This window comes from Aricia agestis, chromosome 7, assembly GCF_905147365.1.
Source record: "Aricia agestis chromosome 7, ilAriAges1.1, whole genome shotgun sequence".
Classification (NCBI taxonomy): Eukaryota; Metazoa; Arthropoda; class Insecta; order Lepidoptera; family Lycaenidae; genus Aricia; species Aricia agestis.
This window is the reverse complement of record NC_056412.1, coordinates 10,699,713-10,726,508: the sequence shown is the minus strand read 5'-3', so window position 1 is coordinate 10,726,508 and position 26,796 is coordinate 10,699,713. Positions and strand designations below refer to the sequence as shown.

Here is a 26,796-nt window from a genome sequence, read left to right as displayed (position 1 = left end):
CGCAGTTTGGCAGCTGACTGTCAATTAATATGGTCAACTTCATAATCAAGTACTGTATACAGTTCTAAAATACCATAGATAAAGTATTATACACTGAGGTACTATAGACTGGAGAGAGTCTTATATATCGGTGTATAAGCGTCAAAAGCATGTAATGTTATGTCCTACTTACTAGGACATAGCAAAGGAGTCTGTCTGCATATTTCATGTAATAAAAGTGTTAATAAAGGTTTTTAGTGAACATTGAATGCTAAATATTGTTGAGTTTTGTGGTTCCGCTAAAATATAATAAACCATAAGAATGGTCAAAGAATGCCTCAAACACGTGGATTTAACATTAAATACATAAGTTTTGAACAACGATTTTTGGGCTTTTCAATCGGTATTTTTGTAAGCTAAAAAGATAATTTATAAGTTTATTAATCCCTTATTCGTGCTATATAAAGCATTAGTGCTAAAAATGTCACATCAATTAATAATTTGGCTATAAAAATTGCATATTTTTTAACGTGTGTTTACGGATTCTCATCACTTGAACTATAATTAATCGATATCATGAACTAATTGACTTTCTTTCCTATATCATAACGTGCTTCGAAATAATCGACAAATGGAAATATTCAAGAAAATAAACGCACACTACTTGTATGAAAATAAGCACAAAATGGCCACGCGATGACGGGCTAAGAGTACATCTATACTATAATACTTTATTTATGGTATTATAGTATTCAATGTAAAATACCATCAATTTCTGTCAGATTTTAGAACATGACACTCACACTAACACTAATTTTTTACTTCGAAATAATCGACAAATGGAAATATTCAAGAAAATATACGCACACTACTTGTATGAAAATAAGCACAAAATGGCCACGCGATGACGGGCTAAGAGTACATCTATACTATAATACTTTATTTATGGTATTATAGTATTCAATGTAAAATACCATCAATTTCTGTCAGATTTTAGAACATGACACTCACACTAACACTAATTTTTTACTTTGCGCATGCGCAATGTGCATTGAAAAACGAAACGAACGCGACTTTACAGTCGGGAGTTTTGCTGGGAATGTCAAAGAGTGATGTTGTGTTTTTATATTATTTTTCTAAAATTGTGTTATCTGGGTTTTTAATGTGTAATATTGGTAGGATATTAATCATTAGATATTCGTTAACGTGCACAAGTGTAGGATAGTGATGTAATAACCAGAAACGTGCTCTTTTGTGTTCCCTCCAAAACTCCACCGAAAGTTTCAGTAAAGCGTCTACCACTTTACTGAATCGACCGATTTGACTTCTTGACTGTATTGACTTTATACTTAGACTTTGAATAGACTTTAGACCTGACTGACGACGATACAGAAAAAAATGTATTAAAGACTAGATGTCCCGCGCGGCTTCGCCCGCGTAAATTAGGAATTTTACGGAAACCGTACATTTTCCCATAAAAATAGCTCTTATGTCCCTATTCCCTTCACTTGGTCTACTCTATATCTGTGCCAAATATTGCCATAAAAATTGCTCCAGTAGTTCGTAATTTCTAATATTTCCCCCGTTTTTCCCACATTTTCCTGAGTTTCTTCGGTCGTATTAGTCTTAGCCTATAGTCTTAGTTCTTACTCGATAAATGAGCTATCTAACACTGAAATAAGTTTTTAAATCGGATCTGTAGTTCCTCCGATTCCGTTCAAGCAAACATACTCTTCAGGTTTATAATATTAGGTAGGTATAGATTTTTTTAAATTATCGCTTGACAAACTCGAGTCTCGATCTAAAAGACTATGAAAAGTACTTACCAATAACATGGTATAATATGGTAGTGATGATGATGACGATGTTGATGATGAATGTAATTTGCATAGAAGCATATGCTTTCCGTTCTTAAAACAACGCCGAAACTCCCAAACTTGTATCTATAAAGAATCAGGAGTTCTCTCAGCACCTTCCGAACCACGGTATACCAGGTATACCTCGGTTCAAAATCTTACTTGTTGGTAGCATATGATTAGAATACTTCTCACGAAACCGAAGTCACCACATATTTCCCTATAATTTTTGAGGAGTTCCCTCATTTACTTATGGGTCCTTCATCAGATCACCACTTTTGTGAATATAATACCGAATTGGGATGATACCCTATATTTATGATGATACCCAAAAGAAAAATTTTGAAAATCGGTTAACAAACGACGGAGTAATCGTTGAACATAAGAAAACGAACATAACACCTCCCCCATTTTGAAAGTCGGTTAAAATTGTAGCCTATGTGTTATTATGATGTTTAAGCTATATTATTGTAAAGTTTCATTAAAATCCGTTCAGTAGTTTTTGCGTGAAAGAGTAACAAACATCCATACATCTACATATACATCCATGCATCTATATATCTGTGGGATAATGCGTGGCGACGCTAAAGGAAGATCTTCCGACCGAGCGAGGTGTTATGCTCGGTCAGGCCGAAGCCCACGTGATACATTTCAGCTGTCGTATATATACCGACGCGCTCAGAAAACTTCGATAGCGCGATGCAGGAATATTAGGCGATTTGTGGGTACCGCCACACATCCAAAATTTTTCTCACCTTTTAAACCTTCCCTAGACCTCCACGAATAATTCAAGACCAAGATAAGATAAATCCGTTCAGCCGTTCTCGAGTTTTAGCGAGACTAACGAACAGCAATTGATTTTTATATATATAGATTATTGTTTTCCCGCCATAATATTTTATATTATACTCGACTCTGGCCATGGTTATAGCCGAAGTGCGAAGTGCATTATAAGAAAAAAAATTTACAGTCAACTGGCAAGTGTCAATTGTCAATGTCACTTTTGTTTACCTACATGGCAAATTATCTTTACCTAAACCCAAAATTTAGATTTTAGAATAAATTAGGTTTATCTTAGGATTAAAAATGCAGTTGATGAATAAATACTGTTAAACTAATTTGTCGACTGTACATGAAACTTATGCCATATTGATTTAGAAAATACATGAAAATGTTTACTCAGGTTATGTTAATTGTTTCAGCTGTAAAAATGTTTTTTATTCCACTATAGTAAGTAATATCTATTTAAATTTGCTCAAAGTGCTTAAAGTAATTAATTATTGGGTGTTAGTAAAAAAATCTTATGCATAATTTCAGCCGTTCAACTGATTTTGAAGTTCATAGAAATTGGTTGGCTGTTACACACAGTCTTTCTATGGATCGGTGGTATTTTGATGAAACCTCTGAATGGACTCTTGATTATCCTCCTTTCTTCGCATGGTTGGAATATGCCTTGTCTCATGTGGCAAAATTTTTTGACCCTGGCATGCTTGAGCTCGAAAATTTAAACTATGGCAGTCAAATGACAGTGCTATTTCAAAGATTGTCTGTTATTTTTTTGGACTTTCTGTTCATTGTAAGTGCTAGGAGGTAAGGTTATTTTTCATTAAACCAAAATATTAATATCTAAGTACATGTAAAATAACATTTCACAGTAGACATATTAATTATACTTATTTTACCCAACTAACAGTTGACTATATACTCTGATGCTTTTAATTGTCTTCTAGGGTCTCCAATCTTGTAAGTAGAGGAAAATTATTGGCATTTTTATTGCTGATGTCAAACCCAGGGCTACTGATGATAGATCATATTCATTTCCAATACAATGGTTTTCTCTTTGGGTTTTTACTGTATTCAATAGAAAGTATGATCAGTGTAAGTATTGTATTAATATTAATTAAACATAAAGTAAACCAAAATAAGTAGAAAAGACATTAATGTCTTTGTTTATGTTTGTGAATAATACACATATTGATTTTTTGTTACAGGGTAGTCACATTTCAGCTGCCATATGGTTTGCAGTTCTGTTGAACTTTAAACATATATTTTTATATGTTGCCCCAGCGTATGCTGTATATTTATTGAGGGCATACTGTTTCACAGTCTCATCTAATGATGGTACGCATACCGCTTGGTATTCATTCTCTATATCAAATCTGTTTAAACTCGGTTTTGCTGTGATTTCAATATTCTGCTTATCATTTGGTCCATTTATTGATCAGTTACCACAGGTATGTATTTTATATTCTTCTAATTAGTCTACTATACAAAAGAAATATTAAGGATATATTATGTATAATATCCCTTAATATTTATTTTTTGTGTGCATTAGACATTATTCATCTTTTAAAGACCATGATATTGTCTTAGATATTAAATTGTTGCAAAAATGTTATCTGCTAGATGTTACTGCTATAAATGTCTTTTTTAGGTATTTTCAAGACTGTTTCCATTCAAGAGGGGATTGTGTCATGCATATTGGGCTCCTAATTTTTGGGCTGTGTATAATTTTGCAGATAAAGTGTTGCAATATGTGTGTAAGTTTTATATTTTTTATAATATAATACAAGCTATCTGTTTTTTTGTTCTGTTTAACAGAACCCAGTAAGTTCCTTTGGCAAATAGCATAAATAGCAAAGACAAACATTTCATGATCAAGTGTATAAGTACACTATACAGTGCCACTACCTAATATGGGGTATATTAGGTAGTGGTAGTTATTAATATAATATTTATAGTTTATGCAGTGTAGAACTATATTAGGTCTGTTTGTCTCTGTCTGGTACATGGGAAAATCATACATCACAGACAGAGATAGCAAACCTTAAAACGGTAATAATAATATTATAATAAGGCATAATAAAATGCTGCATTATATATTTATTAGTAATTCGTCATATGGCAAATATAAAGCTACAAGGATGTTTGACTTTGGAGCATCAATGTATTGACATGGCGACATGTGTATTGCAAAGCTGCCAATAATAAAAATCCAGGAAACATAATAATATGTAACCAGTTTTTTTTTGGAAGTCGGTTCTATTGTTTAGTCATTTCGTGAATGTTCGACATACACCAATAAATTGACAGCGCGAGTGTGGCAAAGTTGTCTCTCAAGTGTTGTTAGGGTTCCATAGCCAAATGGCAAAACAACCCAGGATTCCTCATGTCTGTCTGTCCAGTGTCCTTCCATAATATGTCACAATATGATAATTATTTATGTAAACTGTGTAAATAAATGCATAGGTGTCTTAGGTGTTTATTTCGATGTTATTTTGCGGAACTATTGTTTTTGACTCACTCTTCTGTAGTACATAATTAGGGTTGCCAGATGTCCGGTATTTAAGCGTACAGTCTGGTATTTTCGAGGCTTGTCCGGTAAAAAATAAACGGTCATACCGGACAGAACAATGTCCGGTATTTTGAGGAATGTTGGTGTTACTGGTACCCAGTTTTAGGTGATTTTGATTTTTTCGATTCGATTCGATATGCAAGTTATAGTATATGGCGACCTCAATAATTTTATAACCGCAATCTATACTAATATTATAAACGCGAAAGTATCTCTGTCTGTCTGTCTGTCTGTCTCGCTTTCACGCCAAAACTACTGAACCGATTGCAATGAAATTTTGTACACAATTCTAGAGTCTGAGAAAGGACATAGGCTACTTTTGATGTGGGAAAATATCTTTTTTCCATGAAAATATCGATGAAGATTTATTCGCATTGCGCGTGGCCAGCGCTCATCCCGGGGGTCCTGGGTTCGAGTCCCGCAGGCGGAACAAAAAGTTTTCAATGTTCCTGGGTCTTGGATGTGTATTAAAATAATATTTAAAAAATCTTAAATATATTTTATGTATAATATTATAAAAAATCCAGAAATATATCGATGCAATGAACATTTTAGTTCTAATACGATTCAACAGATGGCGTTTTATTTTTTACTTCATGGTAACATAGAACTAATCATACTTATTAGTTATTATGTTTTTGTTTATAGTTTTTAATACGTTAGAATATTATGTTTAATAATATTATCACTTGGTATAATAATAATCAATCTATCTTATCTTATAGAACTCCTACTGCATTTCTAAGGAGTTCGAGTGTACCGTGTTGGCCTATATTCCATCCAGAATGCAACCATGCAATCAACATTTTAATTCTAATATATGAAAACAGATGGCGTTTTATTTTTACTTCATTATTGTAACAGAACTAATCATACCTACTTTATTATTCGATCCGACGCATCGAGCACGTTAAAGTGAATTTATATGGAATCAAAGCAGTATCCACGTTAGCCAGTAGATGGCGCTGCTTTGATTCCATATAAATTCATGTTAACGTGCTCGATGCGTATGATCGAATAAAACTCGCACTAACCCCTTTGTTTTTGGGTATTTTGATTAATTAAGGGCCGCGCTACACCGGAATGGCAGCGACGAGGCGAGCACTTTCAGCGCTGCCATTCCGGTGTAGCGCGGCCCTAAGAGGGGTACAACTTACCAGGGTTTTAAAAAGTTTTTAAATTTGACACCAATTTTGTTGACATCGCGCGCTATAAACTGAAGTCCACGCGGACGAAGTCGCGGGCAACAGCTAGTAATAATATAAAAGAGTGTATTTTACCATACAAACCCCCCCCCCCCCATTTGGGGTTGTCCGGTAATTTGGGGTTGTTCGGTATTTTTTTGTGACTCACCTGGCAACCCTATACATAATATTTAGTGTTTGTTGCTTGTAAGCCTGCACTGTCCACTAAATATTATGAATTTTTTACCGATTTCCAAAAAGCAAGAGGTTATAATATTATGTTAGTCTGTCAACACCTCCATCGTGGGTATCGCAGACACAATAGATTTTCAATTGTTATGTACAGCAGCTGGCTGCCGCTTGGGAATTGATAGGTTAAGTCCTGAGCGGGCTGCCAAATTTTGCTGTGTTTTTTAATCTTATATCTTTAAACGAGCAATTCTTGTATATATATAAATATATAATTGTTTTATCGAATACCGAGCAAAGCTCGGTTAAATAGCTAGTAAGTATTAATACGATCCTGGAAGACGATTGACTTGAATGAAATTGAGATTTATTTAAGTGATCATTGTTTATTTATCTGATATTTACCTAACGGAAAACACGATTCACTTATTTTGCCTCGATAGTAATTAAATATTTTTCGAAATTATGATTCTTTCTGGGCTTTTCAACAAATATCTGTTACACTTATTGTGTTACTATCGTTAAATAACTTGTACTACTACAATCACACAGGTGACAGGACACACACTTTATAAAATAACTAGCTGTTGCCCGCGACTCCGTCCGCGTGGACTTCAGCTTATAGCGCGCGGAAGTTCCCTTCATAGAGTAACTTATATTATAGTACGTAGTTCCCGACTCCCGTTGAACCATGTAGATTAGACATAACACATAAAACGCCCTTATTTAAACTTAGGATAGGTCATAGGGGGTTAAAACTTATAAGCTGGGAAGATGGATCGAAGTTGAATATCAACGATCAACTTTTCTCAATACTTCCAATAGCCGTCACAGGAAGCTTAATCCTTACCACCTCTTATAGTAACACTTTTGAGCAAGCGATAGCGCGATGTAGGAGACGGCACGGCGCCATCTATTATGAATTTTTGGGACTAACTTAATTTGAACAAATTTACGCATTTTCACCCCCTTACATCCCTTTTTTCCAGTTAAAAAGTAGCCTATGTCCTTTCTCAGACCTTAGACTATCTGTGTACAAAATTTCATTACAATCGGTTCGGTAGTTTTGGCGTGAACGCGAGACAGACATACAGACAGACAGACAGACAGAGTTACTTTCGCATTTATAATATTAGTATAGATTAAAAAATAATAGGTAAAAGAAATATTTGTAGGTATTGTATTTAATTTTTAAGTAATCATCAAAAACATTTTTGGGACTTACCACCTTTACTTTCGTGCTATAATGCGGAAACCGTTGTTACGCGATATTGTTCACTATTAGCTGCAGCGCAAAGCACAATGCTCGGTGGCACGATTCACGGAATCATTATATCACGATTGGATTTGGTTTGGAGCGGGGTGTTTAGGCGGGGCTTGCGTGCTTTGGTATTTCTGACAGCAGGCTCTTAAATTTTTTTTAGGTATTTAACCGACTTCCATAAAGAAGGAGGTTATATTATGTTAGTCTGTTAAATTGTTTTTAGGTAAGCGATTGGATATAAATGTCGCTAGCGGCACTGCTGCTATGACTGGAGGACTCGTGCAAGAGTTTGATCATGCCGTTCTACCCACAATAACACCGGGAGTGACGTTCGTACTTACAGCATTGTCAATGATCCCCGCTCTAGTCAAACTGTGGCATTTGGGTGCGGACAGAAGATATAGGTGTATCAATTTTATAAGGTAACTCGAGTCATTTGATAATATTTTGTTTAATTTCTGTTTATACATTTTTAGGTCTAAACTCTAAAGATATCATATAGCTCCTATCAACGTGACAAGCGACCGCAACCAACTATAGGTGCTATAGGTTTTATTTTGCTCTACACTGGAGGCATGGATCGCTAGACCAATGACGGGAGAAAATATAAAGAATAGAGAATCACCTATATTGTCATAAAGTGGCATTATCTTTGAATTTGTGTCGGTCCTGGCCGCTAGCGGCAAAGATCGGAAAGGCACCTTTAGAATGCGTAGAAAATTATTAATTTACACTGTAACTATATTCGTGCAGGAGTCAGCGAAATAAATAGCAATGGTACTGTAAATCGAAGTTGAAATATTACTATTAGATAAGTTGATTCGTTGGCAGATGGCGGACCGTCGTAATTTGGTCGCGTAAAGTCATAACCAGGGGCCGTACCACGAAACCGCTTTGAGACTCAAGCAATCGAACGAAGTCCATCTCTATCAAACGTGAAATGACGTTGTTAGAGCACGACACGGCATTCTCGTCCGATTGTTTGAGTCTCAAAACAGTTTCGTAGTAGGCCTACTGCCGACAGATAACATAAAACGATATTGAATTTATATAACCCAACCAAATTACGTAGGCCCGCCATCTGCCTATGAACCGATTTCTTCGATGGTATATAAATTATACATGGGTGCTTATTTTGTTGCAGGTGTTTAGTGTTATGCGCCACATGCTCATTTGTGTTTGGGTGGCATGTCCATGAGAAGGCGATATTGCTGATTATAATACCTCTTAGGTAAGCAGTTTTGATAGTTATAAGTTATAACAATGGGCAAAGATTACTCCAAACGTCGAGAGCATAATAATAATCTTTATGGCGAGACTATGAAGAGAAAATATTTAAAAGAGAATATTATACAACTCTTGCCGACAAGACCATAAAAGTCTACTATATAATATTACTAGCTTTTGCCCGCGGCTTCGCTCGCGTGAAATTCGAAAATCGTGTACAATACGAATATTCTTGCAAATCTCCTTTAGAAACATGATGTTTTTCCAAGACGAAAAGTAGCCTGTGTTACTCTCTATCCTTTCAACTAAGTCGATGACAAAAATCAAGTCAATTGGTTGCTTCGTTAGGCTGCGAAGAAAGGACAAACAAACAAATATACTTTCGCATTTATAATATTAGTATGGATAGCTGTTTCCCGCGACTTCGTAGGCGTTACCATAGTATAATAACGGAAATGGATAATTCTCTCCTTTTTATGGTCCCTTACTCAAATGGTAAAAAACGGAACCCGAGTACAAAGATATAATATCAGCCTGACCGTCCTTTGAAAGTACCTGATATGATGTTGTTAGTAGTGTACGTTATAAATGTGAATGTAAAACATTCATTGACCATACAAAAATAAAAAAATACAAACTAGCGGTACTACGCAACCCTATATTGCGCGTGGCCCGACACGCACTTGGCCGGTTTTTGATAGGATCGTATCATTAGTACTACATGATATTGATTAGTTACACCGATAATATAATTTTTGTGTACCTATAAAAGCCATATTTAGTTAATTATGTACCATCGAGGAAATTGATTCCTAGGCAGTTGACGGACCCATGTCATGTGGTCGTCTTATGTCAATTCAATGTTAGGTATGATCGGTTGAATGGGTTTGACTTAATGGGACCAAATTACTTAGATCCGCCATCTGCCTAGGAATCAACTTCTCTGTTTGTACTAACTGTTATTTGTGGGTTTTTAACTACTAAGTATTTTATACAATTTGACGTTCTACTTACAGCTATAACTTTTGTTTCAGCTTCCTATCGGTGCTCGGTGAAGACGACGGTAAATCATTTTTAGTACTCTCCACTGTCGGGCATTACTCCCTCTTCCCGCTGCTCTTTCATAGGAATTTACTGCCTATTAAAGTACTTATCTTCTTAACACACGTAGCGATAGCTTACGGTAACATTCCCCAGTTGTACGAAACACATTACAAAGCTAAGTACGGTAAGAAACGTCAGTTCCTGTCCCTACCCATGCTCGGTAGAATAGAGTCGCTATACCTTTACGGACTGATGGTGGTATTCCTCTATGATAATGTGCTTCACGCGGCCTGGGGCCTGGATAAGACCCTGCCGTTCCTACCTCTAATGCTCACCTCGGTCTACTGTTCTATAGGCGTTTTATACTTTTGGTTAACTTACTACTACTATTTTCTTACTTTTAACCTGAGCAAAGTTCCTATATTCACACCATCGACGTCGATATACGAGAAGAAAGAGAAATAAACAGCGAAAAACAGTGTGGCGTTTTCTTTAATCGTTGCTGGCTAGTTACAAGTTACAACCCTGCAGAAATAATGACCTTCTTGTTTCTAACGTCTAGATTCTAGTCAAGAATTAAGAGTAGAGTGCTTGTAAAATGTAACCGAAGAGTGTTAGTTAGAACCAGCCCCGTGGTAAGTACCTGAAGGACTTGTGTTACGGATACCAGACAACGGAAATATATTTAATACTTTTATATTATATTTAAGATTTTTATTATACGATACACACATACCTATACACATCCATGACCCAGGAACTTTGAAATCTTTTTGTTCCGTCGGCGGGATTCGAACCCGCGACCCCCTTGAGCTACCAACAGCCCACCAACTGAGCCACAGAGGTCGTAAAAAAATGATTTTATCATATTCTCCCAATTTGAAGAAATAAAGCTAATTGTTTGTACACCGAGCTGCGTTAAGCACTTGTATAATAATTACGGTGTATAGATCTGCGTAATACAAGACAGGCGTGAAAGGACACGTACATGTGTTTACAGTGAATAAAGCGGGCAATCGATAATATGAATATTCATTGCAGTGTCGAGGCATGCTATTGGTTCACTATAGTGCTTCATTGATTCTATAATAGAGAAGAAAAAGAGTATCTCGTGATTCAAAAGAATAGGGATGATGACAAGGTCAAAGATTAGCGAATTTTATTATTATATTAAACAAAAATAAGTGTTCCCAAAATTTCAGCTCGATAGCATTTGTATTTTTTTTTGTTATGCAGCGCCTTCAAAGTTGGATAATCAAGTCGATTTTTTTTTCAATTATATTTCTTAATATTTGTATACCATTCGATAACTTATGCAATTAAAAACAACTTTTGTTACAAAACCACTGTCAGAAACGCAATATTTAATATACCTGTCGAACAAAGTTCTCTCCCGATGCATACAAACTACGAAAGAGTGACGTCAGCCTTTCGTAGCACTTTGTATGGAGCAGTTCGGGCAGGTCTATTTTATGAGATGTTTGAATTGTTATATCTTGGTGAATTTTTAAGCTATCAGAGTCATTCTTTCAGCGATGTTTCTATTTTTAAGGGTCGTTCAATTACCAATAATAAAAAAAAATAGTCATCAAGCCTATTGTTGTACTTTAGAAAAATTCTAATTCCAATAAAATAAAGGAATTATAAACAATAGCTTATATTTTATAACATTATGAAATGAGTACTTCTAAAATTCTTCTTAAATTAATTTTTCGCGTAAATGTAGAGTAGGCTGCGCCCAACTTTAAGATATTCTGTCGGCAGAAATGAATGAGAAAGATGCAGGAGTGAGCAAGGCAGTTGGTGTTACTCTGTTGGTAGGTAGATCGGCGATTAAACGTGTCGTTTTTGGGAGACATTGACATAAGCTTTGTTGGGAGCTGTGGTTGGGAGGACGTATCTGCTGCAGGCGAAAGCTTCGTAGTTTAATACTATGAAAAGGGTATTTTCGCTATGACTGCTAAATGAACATTGAACGTTTTCCGATAAATATATACAGACAGGTATTACATAACAGTGCTTTGATGTGTGGTATCATAGTTGGCTGGAGTCGGGGGAGTATGCCCCGTACCGCCGGTAGGTATATGACGGTGATCATATTATGGTAGAGCGCACATGATCAAAGCCTCTAGCCTTGTGTGTGCAATCGTCTGTATAGGTTCACGAATTCAATGGAGGGGCCTGACATACTTGTTTGCTTTTAATGTTAAATCTCAATCGGACCAAACACTGGTTCAGCGAATATATCACACTACGGCGGAAATAGGGTTGGCACTTGTCAGGTGTCCGGCAAAAATTAAGTGAGTCCGGCCTTTGTACAGCTTTGAATCTGTAATTTAATATGAGAATCCTACTAATTTTAGACAGTTTTACACCTAATTAGATGTAAAATTGTAATGTATTAGATGTTAATATTATAAATGCGAAAGTGTGTCTGTCTGTCTGTCCGTCTGTCTGTCTGTCTGTCTGTCTGTTACCTCTTCACGCTCGAACCGCTGAACCGATTTTGCTGAAATTTGGTATGGAGATACTTTGAGTCCCGGGAAATGACGTAGGGGATACTTTTTATCCGGAAAAAATGTACAGTTCCCGCGCGATAAACGAATTTTGGCGCAACGGAGTTGTGGGCGTCATCTAGTTGTTTTAATAAAACAGAAAATTTGTACACATTCTGCCGAATGTAGTCTATTGCTATGCTGAGAATTTAGATACACTGAAAGTACGACTTTTTTATACAAATGTCCGGCTAAGCAAACTGCTTTCTCCGGTTTTTCGGTTTAGCGGCAACCCTAGGCAAAAAGGAATCGGTAGTAACTTATATTTTGTAAGTTTAAGGTTCGGAGTTGCTGCACATTTACATATCTTTATATTCAATGGCGATGGCGTTAGGATAACTCGCTGGTAACGTCGTAAATTTTTTAAAACTTACGCGCGCACGATAAAATTTTCAATTTGGTAGATTATTCAAATTTTCTCGTGTACATTTTTCTAAACTTTATTGGTAGATTTGAATAAGTTTTCGCCTTTCGGTACCGGTAAATATTTCAAAACTCAGAAATGGCTTAGTCTGGAAAACCCTCTGGGAAAACCCAAAAACCCATTCTTGGTACCCAAAGACTTATGTACCTATTGGTACCCAATATGTCGATGTTGGGACCCTTAAAAACTACTTAGATTAAAAAAAAATGAATTATGAAGTTTGTATGAAGTTGTCTTATTCAATGACATCGACAGTTCTGAAATCGTCGTGTCGTGAATCGCGATTTCTAATTTCATTCTTACTGGCAAGGAGGATATACTCGTGTATTTTATTTTGAAATGGCCGATGATGACGAGGAAAGCTTATTCGGTGGTTTATATGAAGATGGACATTGGGAGTGGGACGAAACCGCCAAAGAGTTAATTTTCGTGAGGTAAATCATACGTGTTAACTATTCATAATGAACGGTTTGACTTAACTATGATTTAAAATGGTATATAAAGCATAAAGTTAATATACCTACTAGGTATATTAACTTTAGGTATAAACTGGGTTACGAAGGCGTTAGGAATATAATTTATTTATTACGTCTTAGCAGTGGTGGCCTTACCCATTGCGAGGCCCCGGGCGGAAGGTCTTCGCAAGGCCCTTTGTCTTGCCAAAGAATACCTTGCGAGGCCCCGGGCGATTGCCCTGTTCGCCACCCCTTAGGGCCGCCACTGTGTCTTAGTAAATCATTAGGTATGTCTGTAACCTGTCATGTTCAGTGTCATACCTAATTGCTTAAATTTCCGAAAGTGACATACCTCCGGAGCAGGTCGAAGAGCTTCAGATACCAACGAAGGCGCCGACAGGGACGGTGGAGTTTAGAGATGATTTGGATATTATTGAGCAGGTAACTTAGGGCTCCCACACAAAACTGTGAATTCGTATCGCAAATATCTGCGACAAAACTTATAATAAAAATGACATTGCGATGCGAACTCGCACGAACTCGCAGTTTTGTGTGGGAGCCCTCAGTTGGAGCCCTTACGGTGCGTTCAGACGTGCGCGTTTTCTGCTGTAGCGTTTGGGAAAACGCGCGAGCTAAATCCGTGCGTACTTTCTAACAGCTGTAAGGCTGTTAGGAAGTATGAGACACATAAATAATAATCTAGGTGTTATTAGCTACGTCGATGCACTCTAGTTCGTTTTTTCGGGGAACCCGTTTTTTAGGAAATAAATCTTTTGGGATAAGTACATTAGCCCGTATGTGCCTTTGAAAGGGTATACTGTGTCCTTTCTTATGGCCTAAAGTTTATCCATATCAAATTTTATCTAAATCGGTTTAGAGGTATGAACGTGAAGAGGTAATAGACAGAAAGACACATCCGCATTTATAATATTAAGAATGTATACAATGTTACAGGATTTAACAAAACTAAGTGATGATAATTAAGGGTGTAGGTATATGTGTGGGCGCTTGCCCATACAAATCACAAAACTATACGGGAGACTGATACACACCTTAAAGTATTACACTTAGTTTTGTTACACCCTGTATAGATTTATAACATAAGATTTTAAATTCAAATAAATAAAATAACAAAATAAAAAATATTATTTGATTATTAAGATTTTGTTATAAGTAAAAACGAAGGCAGAGTGATGATCATGAACGGCGAATGGTACAAATGTTGATCGACTACCGAGAGACTATTTCATCAGTTTTTCAATCGAATAGTTTAGTCGCTTGTAAGTTCTTCGTTGATTCACCGATAAGGCGACGACTCGAGAAATATAGTTTCCCTACAATTTCACTTTATTTTCTATTAGATTCGCTTCCGAAGACGCTACCAAAGAAAAACTAAACCCGGACAGCCAGATGTTATTACTGTGCAGGCAAGTCAATGTAATAAACTAATAACAAGTACAGAAGAAATTGTTGGTTAACGTAAATCGCTGAGTATTACTAAGGGCCAACCCACACGTACCACAACCACACGACAACCGCAACCACACGACAAACACACGACGTGGTCGGGCGTATATTTCGTATTGTAAATGAACTGGACCATTCACACGTACCACATTTTGCAGTCGTTGTCGACCACTTGTCAAATACCGACCACATCGCAACCACATCGCAACCACGTCGCAACCACGTCGCAACCACGTCGCAACCACATCGCAACCACAACGTTGCGTCGATGCAACGACACGCCCGCGCCGCCCGCGCTCTTCCAAAGCAAAAGTTGGTAGTTGGTACTGAGTAACGGGTACGCCATCTAGTACGAAACGTTACTCACGAATGCGTTTCGTTAGGTACTCGCATTTTTCGTTGCCGTATATTTTTTATTTAATGTTTTTTTTAATATAATAATAATATTATTATTATTAGGTTTTTTAGGGTTCACTATCACTATCACTATGCAGTTCCTTTAACAAGTAGTCAAATGTGTTTGTGCTCATTCTAAATTTTTTGAAAAACTTTATCTTGAACCTTCGCAGTATAAGATAATCAGTACGAAATTGGCTTTGACTTTTGTTTACCATAATAAAGGATGTACCCAATAAATTCTATTTCGACGATTACGCTGACATCGTTGTCGCCTTCTTCTTATCAATAATACATATAGCAAGGATAGCAACAATAAAGTGTCCTCTTAGAAATTCACGACTTTGGGCAAGACTTGTTTCCGCTATAAAAGCCGGAGTCGAACTGCAATAGTTCGACTTGCACATGACGCAACCACGTCGCAACCACATCGCAACGTCATTTTGTCGGTACCACAACGCAACCAACAAAATGCTGCAGCGACACCATTCACACGTAACCACAGCTCGACGACATTTTGTCATTGCGATGTCGTGTGGTTGTGGTACGTGTGGGTTGGCACTAAGTCAAATTGTATTTGACAACAAAAATATATCATAACTAAAGCTGTAATATAATTTAACTTATAGCAAGTCTTGAAAACTACTCTATTGACGATTTGTAGGTCCTACCTTAAACAGAACAGGAAACAAAAGAAATTTATTCAGAAATAAAGTAGGTACCTCGTTTTACGGAAACTCCAAAGAAGAAGGTGCCAAGTTAATTTCTGTGTGTTGCAATAATTTCACTACTTATAAAATTGTAAAGTTGCGTCAAAGTTCTCTCTAGGGACATTTTCCCGGGTTAAAAATCATACCTTTTCCGGGATAAAAAGCACCCCTTTTTTGAGACTCAAACTATCTCTTAGATACCAAATTTCAGCAAAATCGGTTCAGCGGTTTGAGAGTGAAGCGGCAATAGATACACATTCGCATTTAGGTACAATATTAGTATTTAGTATGGATTTCAGGGCGTGAAAGATCTCGCTTTATACACCGCGCCTTTCACTATATTAAGTCCCATGTTGATCAGCATGCTGCATTTGCCGACCACAGAGAGATTTATTAGGGCGCTCGTGCTCTACGTCCAGTATTATTTACAGGTATGTCACACCCATTCCTATACTTTGGATCGAATTTACTGGATGTGGGCGGGGATGCAGCCTACAAATTATATTTTATGTACCCCATTGTCCATCCCTATGGGTTTTTTCTTTGCCGCACTGTAATAAATAACAGCACTCACGGTTGCTAAATAATTTGAAACGTTTATAGAAAAAAAATCAGGCCCTATAATAATGATAGAGCTAAACGTGGTTAAATCGGTAAATCCAATTAATTTCTGTTGCTCTTGATCGTCTTTATGTTAATAACAGTGACAGACGTTGTATGAATAATGATACCATTATAGCATACCATTAGAAACATGGTTGCATCTCCCAAAGTGCGTACAACGTTTGTTATATACTTATATACCTTTATCTTTTATATTAACCTTTTATACCCTAGATCTCAGATGAGATGGCAAATCGGATCATCGCGTGTGAGACGAAGATACGGACGCCCCAGTGTGAAATATTGGAACGTGACTTCAGGGAGAATTTGAGCGACTTACGAATTTTGGTCGCCAAGGAGTATAGCACTGTACTCGTCGGTGATTTTAATCTCTAGCAATTTTTACGGGGCTATTTTTGACTTGAAATTATTTTTGTAAATCACAGAAAATGCTTAAAGCTTACGGCTTACAGTTTATGAAATAGCTAACGCCTGCTACATTATTTTTCTGTAAATTGAGTTTAAAGCTTTTTAATTGTGTTTTAGTTTACCTAGCTATAATTTCTTTGCATATTTTTTAGCTCTGCTTTCTCATGCTGACACCTATAATTTGCTCCCAATTTTCTAGGTCTTACACTTAGCCTTGATTAACCTTAAATGCTTCTAGAAGTAATTGTGTAGGTACTAGGTATACTAGCATAATATGCCTAGCTATAGAAACTGCTTTTAATCGCTAAATCTTTATTCATTGCCATGGAGTGTTTTACAGACAGTATGTTCGCAGGTGGGTGCGATACGAAAAAGTTCCATCATATGGGCCCGAACAAAAAACGGCGGTCCTTGTCAGATAAAGATGCGCGCTTCATCGAGACGTTTATACGAATGTGCGTCCAGATTGTATGGCTGGCTCTCGGACGGCAACAATTCAACCAAATAGGTGGTTATAGCTTATGGCAGGGGTTCCCAATCTTTTTCAGCCTGCGGCGCAATTACACTTAAAGTATATTGTCACAGCGCCCTACTCTACCTAGCTATTAGAAAAAGATACATAAATAAATACTTTTAATGATTATTATAGTCAGGTTAAGCAGGTAAATAGTAATAAAAATATTTTTAATCATCTACCTGACTTGCGCCGTGGAAAGGCAAGCCCCTCCTGCGACTTGCCATTCCACGGCACACCAGGGCGCCGCGCCGCGGTGCACAGGGGAAATTGGGAACCCCTGACTTATGGGGTTCAGAGACGAAGAAGATGCTAGGCGCGTAGATTTTTGCTTGCTTCAAGCAAATTGACCGTTTACAATGTTCGCTTGATGCTAGAGTCCGGAATTTATGTGCTTGCTCCACGCTTAATGTGATTTATATTTTTTACTTTTGCTTGAATTCTACGTACTTGCCGCCAAGCGGCTTGATCGTCTCGGAACCACTTTACCTTTTTTCTAAAGAACTTGTGTACACGTTTCAGAAGTGAAACTTCTGTCCAAATTCGTGACGATACCGTGTCTTGACGCAATATTATTTTGACCCTATTTTTCATGACGCGCCTTTTAAAAACTATCCACGCGCCTTAAGAAGTTTCACTTCAGCAATTATTAATTAAGGAGATCATCTACAGTTTCCGCGAATTCTGCGGTCACTATTTCTAACCTAATGAATCGCCTTAATGCAGACGTTCTAAATCCATTTAGGAGTTATGTCGTAAAAGGCAATTAAGGCGACTGCGAGGAGAAAAATTTACACCGAGCGAGCTGATTGTATTTCCTTGCACTCAAGTTTTCGTAAAAAATTTGGCCATGGTTATAGTAGAGAAAAGGTTCATTTTGAACCTTCGAGTAAATGAGTATGTGGAACTTTTAAAAAGCTTACAGGCTTTACTCTACAGCAGGGATCACTACTCAATAAGCTATATTGCAGTTTCTGTGTCAATAAGATTTATAGCATTGGATTTAGGTCGTATAGGACATAGGTAGAGTTTTTGCTAAAAAGAAAAATTTCCTCAGATATTTTTCTTGAGTGGCCTGAAAATATATTAGTATGGTGATTACCATGACGCTAAAGAATGCCGCCATTTCGCAATTTGCCATAGACAATTTAGTTGTGTGCATAAATATTTTGTTTTAGTTCGTGAGGTCACGCGATAAAATAGTATTATTATTTGTGCATTCTCGGCGGAGTAATTTGATAGCACGAACGTGGAATACTTATACACCGACCATCTTTATGAGACAAAATTATTACTGAAGCCTGAAATATGGCTCCAATAAATATTTTAATCTCTATATAATTATTAATAAAGTCCAGATACAAGTTTTTGGTAACAAAATCTTTTTATTTTAGTCATTACACTTACTTTTATGCATGTCTGCTACGTTGCAGTAGATGCCACCTTTAAAGATCATTGTTTGCTTGCTGTTAAACGCGCTGGGCCTAGGGGGCAATTCTTGTAACTATCTCGAATTTCGGTTCGCTATCCAATTTGCATCCCGCAAGTGAGACAGCTAGCATTCAACCAAGGTAAGAGAATCGGGCTCTTGGCTAACGAAATTGAAGTTTCTATTATAAAATAATTTGGTAACTTTCATTTCTCGGGTAACGTAATTTGTAGTGACAACTGTGATAAGATTATAAGAGCTTTAAGAGGGTTCCATTATTTTATTAGAGTTGGAAGTGAATCGAATATTCAAGACGGAAATATTTAACTCGGTGGAGCACAGGCTGCATACAGATTATGTCACTAAGATGACAAAAGTAGAAAAAGGAGTTCTGCTAGGAGAGTGCCTGCGTCACGACAAGAAACTCAATACGCGTTCGCCGCTGATGAATGAGGTTTTCTGCCACAGAGATATTGATTACCGCATGTTGGGCCTCGGAGCTATTAAGTACAATCAGTAAGTCAATGTTTACTTAGTAGTGTAGATAGGATTTAAACAGTTCCAACTAACATAGCGTGCTTTTTTCTTTGTTAGTTATTTCCGTACCCGGTTTAAGCATGAACACTGTTGAAGTAACTTAAAGAAATAAATAAACTAAATAGGCCGACAAAATAACAGACAAATACACGTTTGCATACATAATATTAAACTTACTCTGGAATGGAGACCAAGGCTGGGAAATCGGGGTGTAGGTCGACCTCCAAATAGGTGGGACGACGATCTCCGCTTAGTTGCAGGCCCATGTTGGATGCGAGTAGCAGGAGATCGGTCATCTTGGCGTTCATTGAGAGAGGCCTATGTCCAGCAGTGGACGACTATAGGCTGATATGATATGATGATGATGATACATAATATTAGTAACGTTTAGTACAGAAGTATGGTGGGTTGCTTATGTTTTAAACAGTATTACATTGATTACAGTGAAAAGTTTGAACTTTGCTAGAAAATACTGCAAGGCGTAGTATAGAGTACTTCGTTATAAATCCTTTTCGCTAATGCGTGTTCTTTTCTAACGAGACTAATGTTTCTAGAATGACCCATAGACAAGTTTACTTGAAGGAGGCTATATCCGGGGCCGAGGAGCAGCTCGCTGAAATGGGCATCGTGTTAGGTATAATAGGATTGCCTCAAGGTCATTTCGACACTATGCTAAAGCCTCTGCCTATAACCGCCTCTGATCCTGGGAAATCGAAGTCATCAATGTACGTATTAATTAATACTGTGAACTAGACAATGCACAATAGCAAAACGGGATATTATGCTTAAATGAGTTCGTATAACCAGAGGCCTGGTTGACAATGCGTAACTCGAATCGGATTCGACATTCTTCATGCGTGACGACCAATAAACTTGCGTCGATCCCGCCATTGACCAATAATAACTGCGGGGTAGTTTTCAAACTTGTGATGAACTGTATTTGTGAATGAATGCTCTGGGCTAAATTGGCTTTAGCCCCAAATTCTAGGTTCTAGGCAGTGCAATTCTAAGCATTTGCTTAAATTAACCTGCATTGTGTGAAACGAAGTGTTACCTTTTGGGATATAGTAATTAATTGATTATCAGGATTTTTAGGTATCAGCTTATAGCTGAAACGACAAAAAAGTTTATGGACGTTAGAAACGTAAAGTAAATGAAATTACGTGAGTGTTGGTGAAGACTGACGACTGACGAGGGTTAATTTAGAGGGGTAATAAAAAACGTGCGTAGACTCCAGCTATCGGCCAAGTCACATTATATTATACATATGACTAGATGTCCCGCGCGGCTTCGCCCGCGTAAATTAGGAATTTTATGAAAACCGTACATTTTCCCATAAAAATAGCTCTTATGTGTCTAGTCCCTTCACTTGGTCTACTCTATATCTGTGCCAAATATTGCCATAAAATTTGCTCCAGTAGTTCGTAATTTCTAATATTGCCCTCGTTTTTCCTACATTTTCCTGAGTTTCTTCGGTCGTATTAGTCTAAGCCTTTACTCGATAAATGAGGTAGTTCCTGAGATTAACGCGTTCAAGCAAACATATTCTTCAGGTTTATAATATTAGGTATTTTTTAAATTAAGTATAACAAACTTGACAAACTCGAGTTTAGATCTAAAAGACTGAAAAGTATCAATAACAGGGTCATTATAGGCTCATAAATCATAACAATGGGACGATGTATGGTATAATATGGTAGTGATGATGATGATGATGAATGTAATTTGCATAGTAGCATATGCTTTCCGTTCTTAAAACAATGCCGAAACTCCCAAACTTGTATCTATCTACGAATCAGGAGTTCTTTCAGCACCTTCTGAACCACGGTATACCAGGTATACCTCGGTGCAAAATCTTACTTGCTGGTAGCATATGCTTAGAATACTTCTCACGAAACCGAAGTCACCACATGTTTCCCTATAAATTTTGAGGAGTTCCCTCGATTACTTATGGATCCTTCATCAGATCACCACTTTTGTGAATATAATACTAAATTGGAATGATACCCTATGTACCAAAAGAAAAATTTTGAAAATCGGTTAACAAACGGCGGAGTAATCGTTGAACATAAGAAAACGAACATAACACCTCTCCCATTTTGAAAGTCGGTTAAAATTGTAGCCTATGTGTTATTCTGATGTATAAGCTATATTATTGTAAAGTTTCATTAAAATCCGTTCAGTAGTTTTTGCGTGAAAGAGTAACAAACATCCATACATCCACACATCTATACATCCATACTGCATACGAGTACATCCAAACAAACTGTCGCCTTATCGTATGGTATAATATGGTAGTGATGATGATGATGATGAATGTAATTTGCATAGTAGCATATGCTTTCCGTTCTTAAAACAACGCCGAAACTCCCAAACTTGTATCTATCTACGAATCAGGAGTTCTCTCAGCACCCTCTGAACCACGGTATACCAGGTATACCTCGGTGCAAAATCTTACTTGCTGGTAGCATATGCTTAGAATACTTCTCACGAAACCGAAGTCACCACATGTTTCCCCATAAATTTTGAGGAGTTCCCTCGATTACTTATGGATCCTTCATCAGATCACCACTTTTGTGAATATAATACCAAATTGGAATGATACCCTATGTACCAAAAGAAAAAATTTGAAAATCGGTTAACAAACGGCGGAGTAATCGTTGAACATAAGAAAACGAACATAACACCTCTCCCATTTTGAAAGTCGGTTAAAATTGTAGCCTATGTGTTATTCTGATGTATAAGCTATATTATTGTAAAATTTCATTAAAATCCGTTCAGTAGTTTTTGCGTGAAAGAGTAACAAACATCCATACATCCACACATCTATACATCCATACTGCATACATCCAAACAAACTGTCGCCTTTATAATATTAGTAGGATTAGTAAGGAATTAAGGATTAATTAATTAATTAATAAGTTAATAAGTTATAAGTAGGAAGTAGGAAAGTAGGAAATAGTAGGAAGTAGGATTAGTAGGATATGCCTCGTAGTTAGCATGTATATAATTTATATAAAGCAACATAATATTATATAGTATTATTAATTATACAGGCTGTAACAAAAATAAGTGATAATACTTTAGGGTGTGTACGTGTTCCTTGTAGAGAGTTCACTGTGAAAGTAGCAGCGCTGAAAGACCAAAAATTTTTTTCACTTTTGTATGGGGAAACTCGTGACGCTCGGGCACTTGCCCTTAAAAATTACAAAAAAAAAATTACTCTCTCAGTGCTGCCACTTTCACAGTGAACTCTATATAAGGAACACATACACACCCTAAAGTATTATCACTTAGTTTTGTTACACCTTGTATACAATGTGTCCCGACACCGGTGTCCGATCCTTTAATGCATATTTTATCGACAAATTGGCTCTCAAATTTTTTCTCTCACGGTTGTAAAATGGTAGCCATTTTAGTTTTTCCCAGGCTTTCACACTAATCTGACCAGTGCTTCTCATGTAAATATCCTATGAAGATAAAAAGGTCTCATTTGATAGCTAAACTTGTGGACTACGCTTACACAGGCATTAAGTTATAAATTTCATAGTAATTAATCTCTCTCTCCTGCCAAACAGGTCTAATCAAAGCCAATCAAAGGCGAGTTTCTCAATGAAGAAGAGCCAGTCGGCGGCTTCCAGAAAGTTATATTCCGACATAGTGTTGCCAGATAGAGAATCGACGTAAGTTTTTCTATAGTTCCTTCAAAAATTTGCCACTCTTAAAATGTGACTTCCAAAACTATTGAGTACCTAAAAAATAAGAATAATAATAATATCAGCAATTTCTATCTTACGATGTCGTATGTTTGCAGGTCATATTTTCCACCGAGGTTTTCCATCGAGTCTGAGGAGATAAGACCCTGCAGCGTAGCCCAGCACAGACGCTGGCACTCCAGACTTCGGAGACTTTTGAAGATGCATCGAAAGTGATCTTCGAATAGTCAGATAGTCAGTCAATAGACCTTAATAGGGTCATTAATTTTACTTAGTATTTTAAAACAGTCTTTTCAACGTCCAAATTTACCGTAGTTTACGATATTGGTTTTGTCATTTTAACATTATGACGCGTGTTTCTACTCAGGTAAAAAATAACAGCTTAGATTACCTTTGAAAATACGTAATTATAATAGATTTTATTAAAAATGATTTCTTGTATTTCATCTATTTACTCTCTAACAAAAAATATATAAAAAAAAGCGGCCAAGTGCGAGTTGGACTCGCCCATGAAGGGTTCCGCAGCAGCAATAAGGTTTATTGTGATGAAATTAAAAGGTTTTTGATTAATTTTTATATTTCAGTTGATTTAATGAAAATTAATTTAAGGTTTACCATTTATGACGTATAAAAAAACAACTTGCTAGATCTCGTTCAAACCAATTTTCGTTGGTAGTTTTTATAGTAATGTACATCATATATTATTTTTAGACTTATCATGCCCCTACTTTAGAAGTTAGAGGGGGGGCGACACACATTTTACCACTTTGGAAGAGTCTCTCTCGCAAACTATTCAGGTTAGAAAAAAATTATATTAGAAACCTCAATAAGATTTTTAAAGACCTATCCATAGATACTCCACACGATTAGGTTAGATAAAAAAAAATTTGTTTCAGTTTCACCTCTAAAATTTTTAATAATTTTTCAATTTTTGTATCAAAATCTTAATGCGGTTTACAGACTACATGTACTTGCCAATTATCAATAGTATAGCTTTTATAGTTTCTGAGAAAAGTGGCTGTGACATACGGACGGACAGACAGACAGACAGACATGACGAATCTATAAGGGTTCCGTTCTTTGCCATTTGGCTACGGAACCCTAAAAAGGTCCTTAATGAGTACATAAAAGTTATGGCTGTACCACATTTGTTTACCGTCCTTGCCTGCCAATTCTCCTACGTATCAGATAAAGACAAAACACTGTATAAATAGAACGTTTATAGTGCAGATGTTTTTATTCGTGAAGGTTTGGAGCACGTATATCGCATATCGCCAAAACTCGTACATTTATTTAAACTATACAAAAATGACTACAAGCCAAAAAAAAACCGGCCAAGTGCGAGTTGGACTCGCCCATGAAGGGTTCCGTAGCAGCAATAAGGTTTATTTTTATGAAATTAAAAGGTTTTTGATTTATTTTTATATTTCAATTGATTTAATGAAAGTTAATTTAAGGATTACCATTTATGACGTATAAAAAAAAACTGCTTGCTAGATCATGTTCGAACCAATTTTCGTTGGTAGTTTTTATAGTAATGTACATCATATATTATTTTTAGACTTATCATGCACCTACTTTAGAAGTTAGGGGGGGGGGGGGGGACACAAATTTTTCCATTTTGGAAGAGTCTCTCTCGCAAACTATTCAGGTTACAAAAACATTATATAAGAAACTTCAGTATGATTTTTAAAGACCTATCCATAGATACCCCACACGCATATATATACATAGGTTAGATCGAAAAAAATTTTTTTTTTGGTTTTAGGTTTACCATTTATGACGTATAAAAAAAACTACTTGCTAGATCTTGTTCAAACTAATTTTCGTTAGTAGTTTTTATAGTAATGTACATCATATATTTTGTTTAGACTTATCATGTCCCTACTTTAGAAGTTAGAGGGGGGGAGGACACACATTTTACCACTTTGGAAGAGTCTCTCTCGGAAACTATTCAGGTTAGAAAAAAATGATACTTGAAACCTCAATATGATTTTCAGAGACCTATTCATAGATACACCACACGCATAGGTTAGATGAAAAAAAATTTTTTTTGTTTCAGTTGTACCTATGGGGACCCCTAAAATTTTTTATAATTTTTCCATGTTTGTATCAAAATCTTAAGGCGGTTCACAGATTACATCTAGTTACCAAGTTTCAAAAGTATAGCTCTTATAGTTTCGGAGAAAAGTGGCTGTGACATACGGACGGACAGACAGACGGACATGACGAATCTATAAGGGTTCCGTTTTTTGCCATTTGGCTACGGAACCCTAAAAAGGCGCATACGGTGGAGATAACTAGATTAACTTTTCAGCGGAATTCTGTGAAATGTTGTTTTACCCGTATCGATTTACGATGTGAAATGTTAAATCGTTTATCTGCCATAAATTCTATGAGGATGCCCTTTTAGCAAGTGGTGCTTAATAAATAATAATGCACGCTGACAGCGTAATTGTGGTGCCAACGATAATACCTGCCAATAATACTCGCGTGTATTAAGGCCCTTAATGCCTTGACATTTTTATCTACTTGTGCACTCGGCTTTACCCAATGGGCATTGTCCAAAAAAAATCACATGTACTTTTTATATTTTTTTTCGTTAAAATAGGGTATTTTAAGAATATAAGTAAAATAATTTTGAAATTCATTGGCTAGTTTTTTCTCAATAAATTTTTAAAGTTTCGCTCTGACGTCATCATCGGCGGTCAATAATTGACCTCTGCAGTATGTTTTTTCCTTTCAATCTTATTTATAATGGCTGGTTCGTCAAATGCAAGTTCTGATTATGTGAAAGCTGATACGAGAAGCTTACCAAAAGTTCGAAACGTAATGTTGGTCGAATTTATTGCTAATTTAACGCCATTGAAGGTCAAACAAAGGTTAAACATATTTGTTCAAAAATATAAGTAACTAATGGGTATTTTTTTCGTTTATATACAGAAAAACGGTCACGGACCTTATTCCTCGAAATGTTTTTGTAATGAGCAAAATTAAAAAAAATGGAAAATCCCCATTCTGAACGCCTCCGTGGTCCAGTAGTTTAGAGCGCGGCTCTTCACCCGAAAGTCGTGGGTTCGATTCCCGCGTTGGAAACGTTTTATTTCCAAGTTTAGTTAGGACAATGCAGTCTGATCACCTGACTATCTGGCAAGTAAGATGATCCATGCGTCGGGTGGGCATGTAAAAAGTCGGCCCTACGCCTGATCTCTCGCCAGTCTTGTCGGTGGTCCGTCTTACTGGGTTATGGGTAATGGGAGTAATTGAAGGAAGAGTGCTCTTGTGCGCGCACACTTGGGCACTATAAAATTACTCCTGCGTAACTGGCCTGGTATCATTGAAATCGGCCACCGTCACCGAAACCAGTGTAGGAGTTATTATTTACCCACTTCTGGTATTTCAGTCTTGTCTCGATATGGTAAAACTGAATGTTAATAATAAAATTCATAATAAGTTAAATGTC

The 26,796-nt window shown here is 36.7% G+C and overlaps 2 protein-coding genes across 2 annotated transcripts; both read left to right on the top strand.

Annotated features, from left to right (window-relative positions):
- Positions 1-2,865: 2,865 nt before the first annotated feature.
- On the top strand, positions 2,866-10,573 carry LOC121728901 (probable dolichyl pyrophosphate Glc1Man9GlcNAc2 alpha-1,3-glucosyltransferase). The gene is made up of 8 exons (XM_042117223.1): positions 2,866-3,065; positions 3,153-3,425; positions 3,566-3,713; positions 3,827-4,069; positions 4,270-4,375; positions 8,051-8,249; positions 8,972-9,058; positions 10,089-10,573. The coding sequence occupies exons 1-8, from the start codon at positions 3,001-3,003 to the stop codon at positions 10,561-10,563; spliced, it is 1,596 nt and encodes a 531-aa protein (XP_041973157.1). The 5' UTR covers positions 2,866-3,000; the 3' UTR covers positions 10,564-10,573.
- Positions 10,574-13,355: 2,782 nt separating this feature from the next.
- Positions 13,356-23,680, top strand: LOC121728758 (protein phosphatase 1 regulatory subunit 36-like). The gene is made up of 10 exons (XM_042117006.1): positions 13,356-13,511; positions 13,877-13,973; positions 14,894-14,959; positions 16,405-16,536; positions 16,943-17,087; positions 17,493-17,645; positions 19,368-19,596; positions 20,172-20,342; positions 23,196-23,300; positions 23,432-23,680. The coding sequence occupies exons 1-10, from the start codon at positions 13,417-13,419 to the stop codon at positions 23,547-23,549; spliced, it is 1,311 nt and encodes a 436-aa protein (XP_041972940.1). The 5' UTR covers positions 13,356-13,416; the 3' UTR covers positions 23,550-23,680.
- The last annotated feature ends 3,116 nt before the right edge of the window (positions 23,681-26,796 follow it).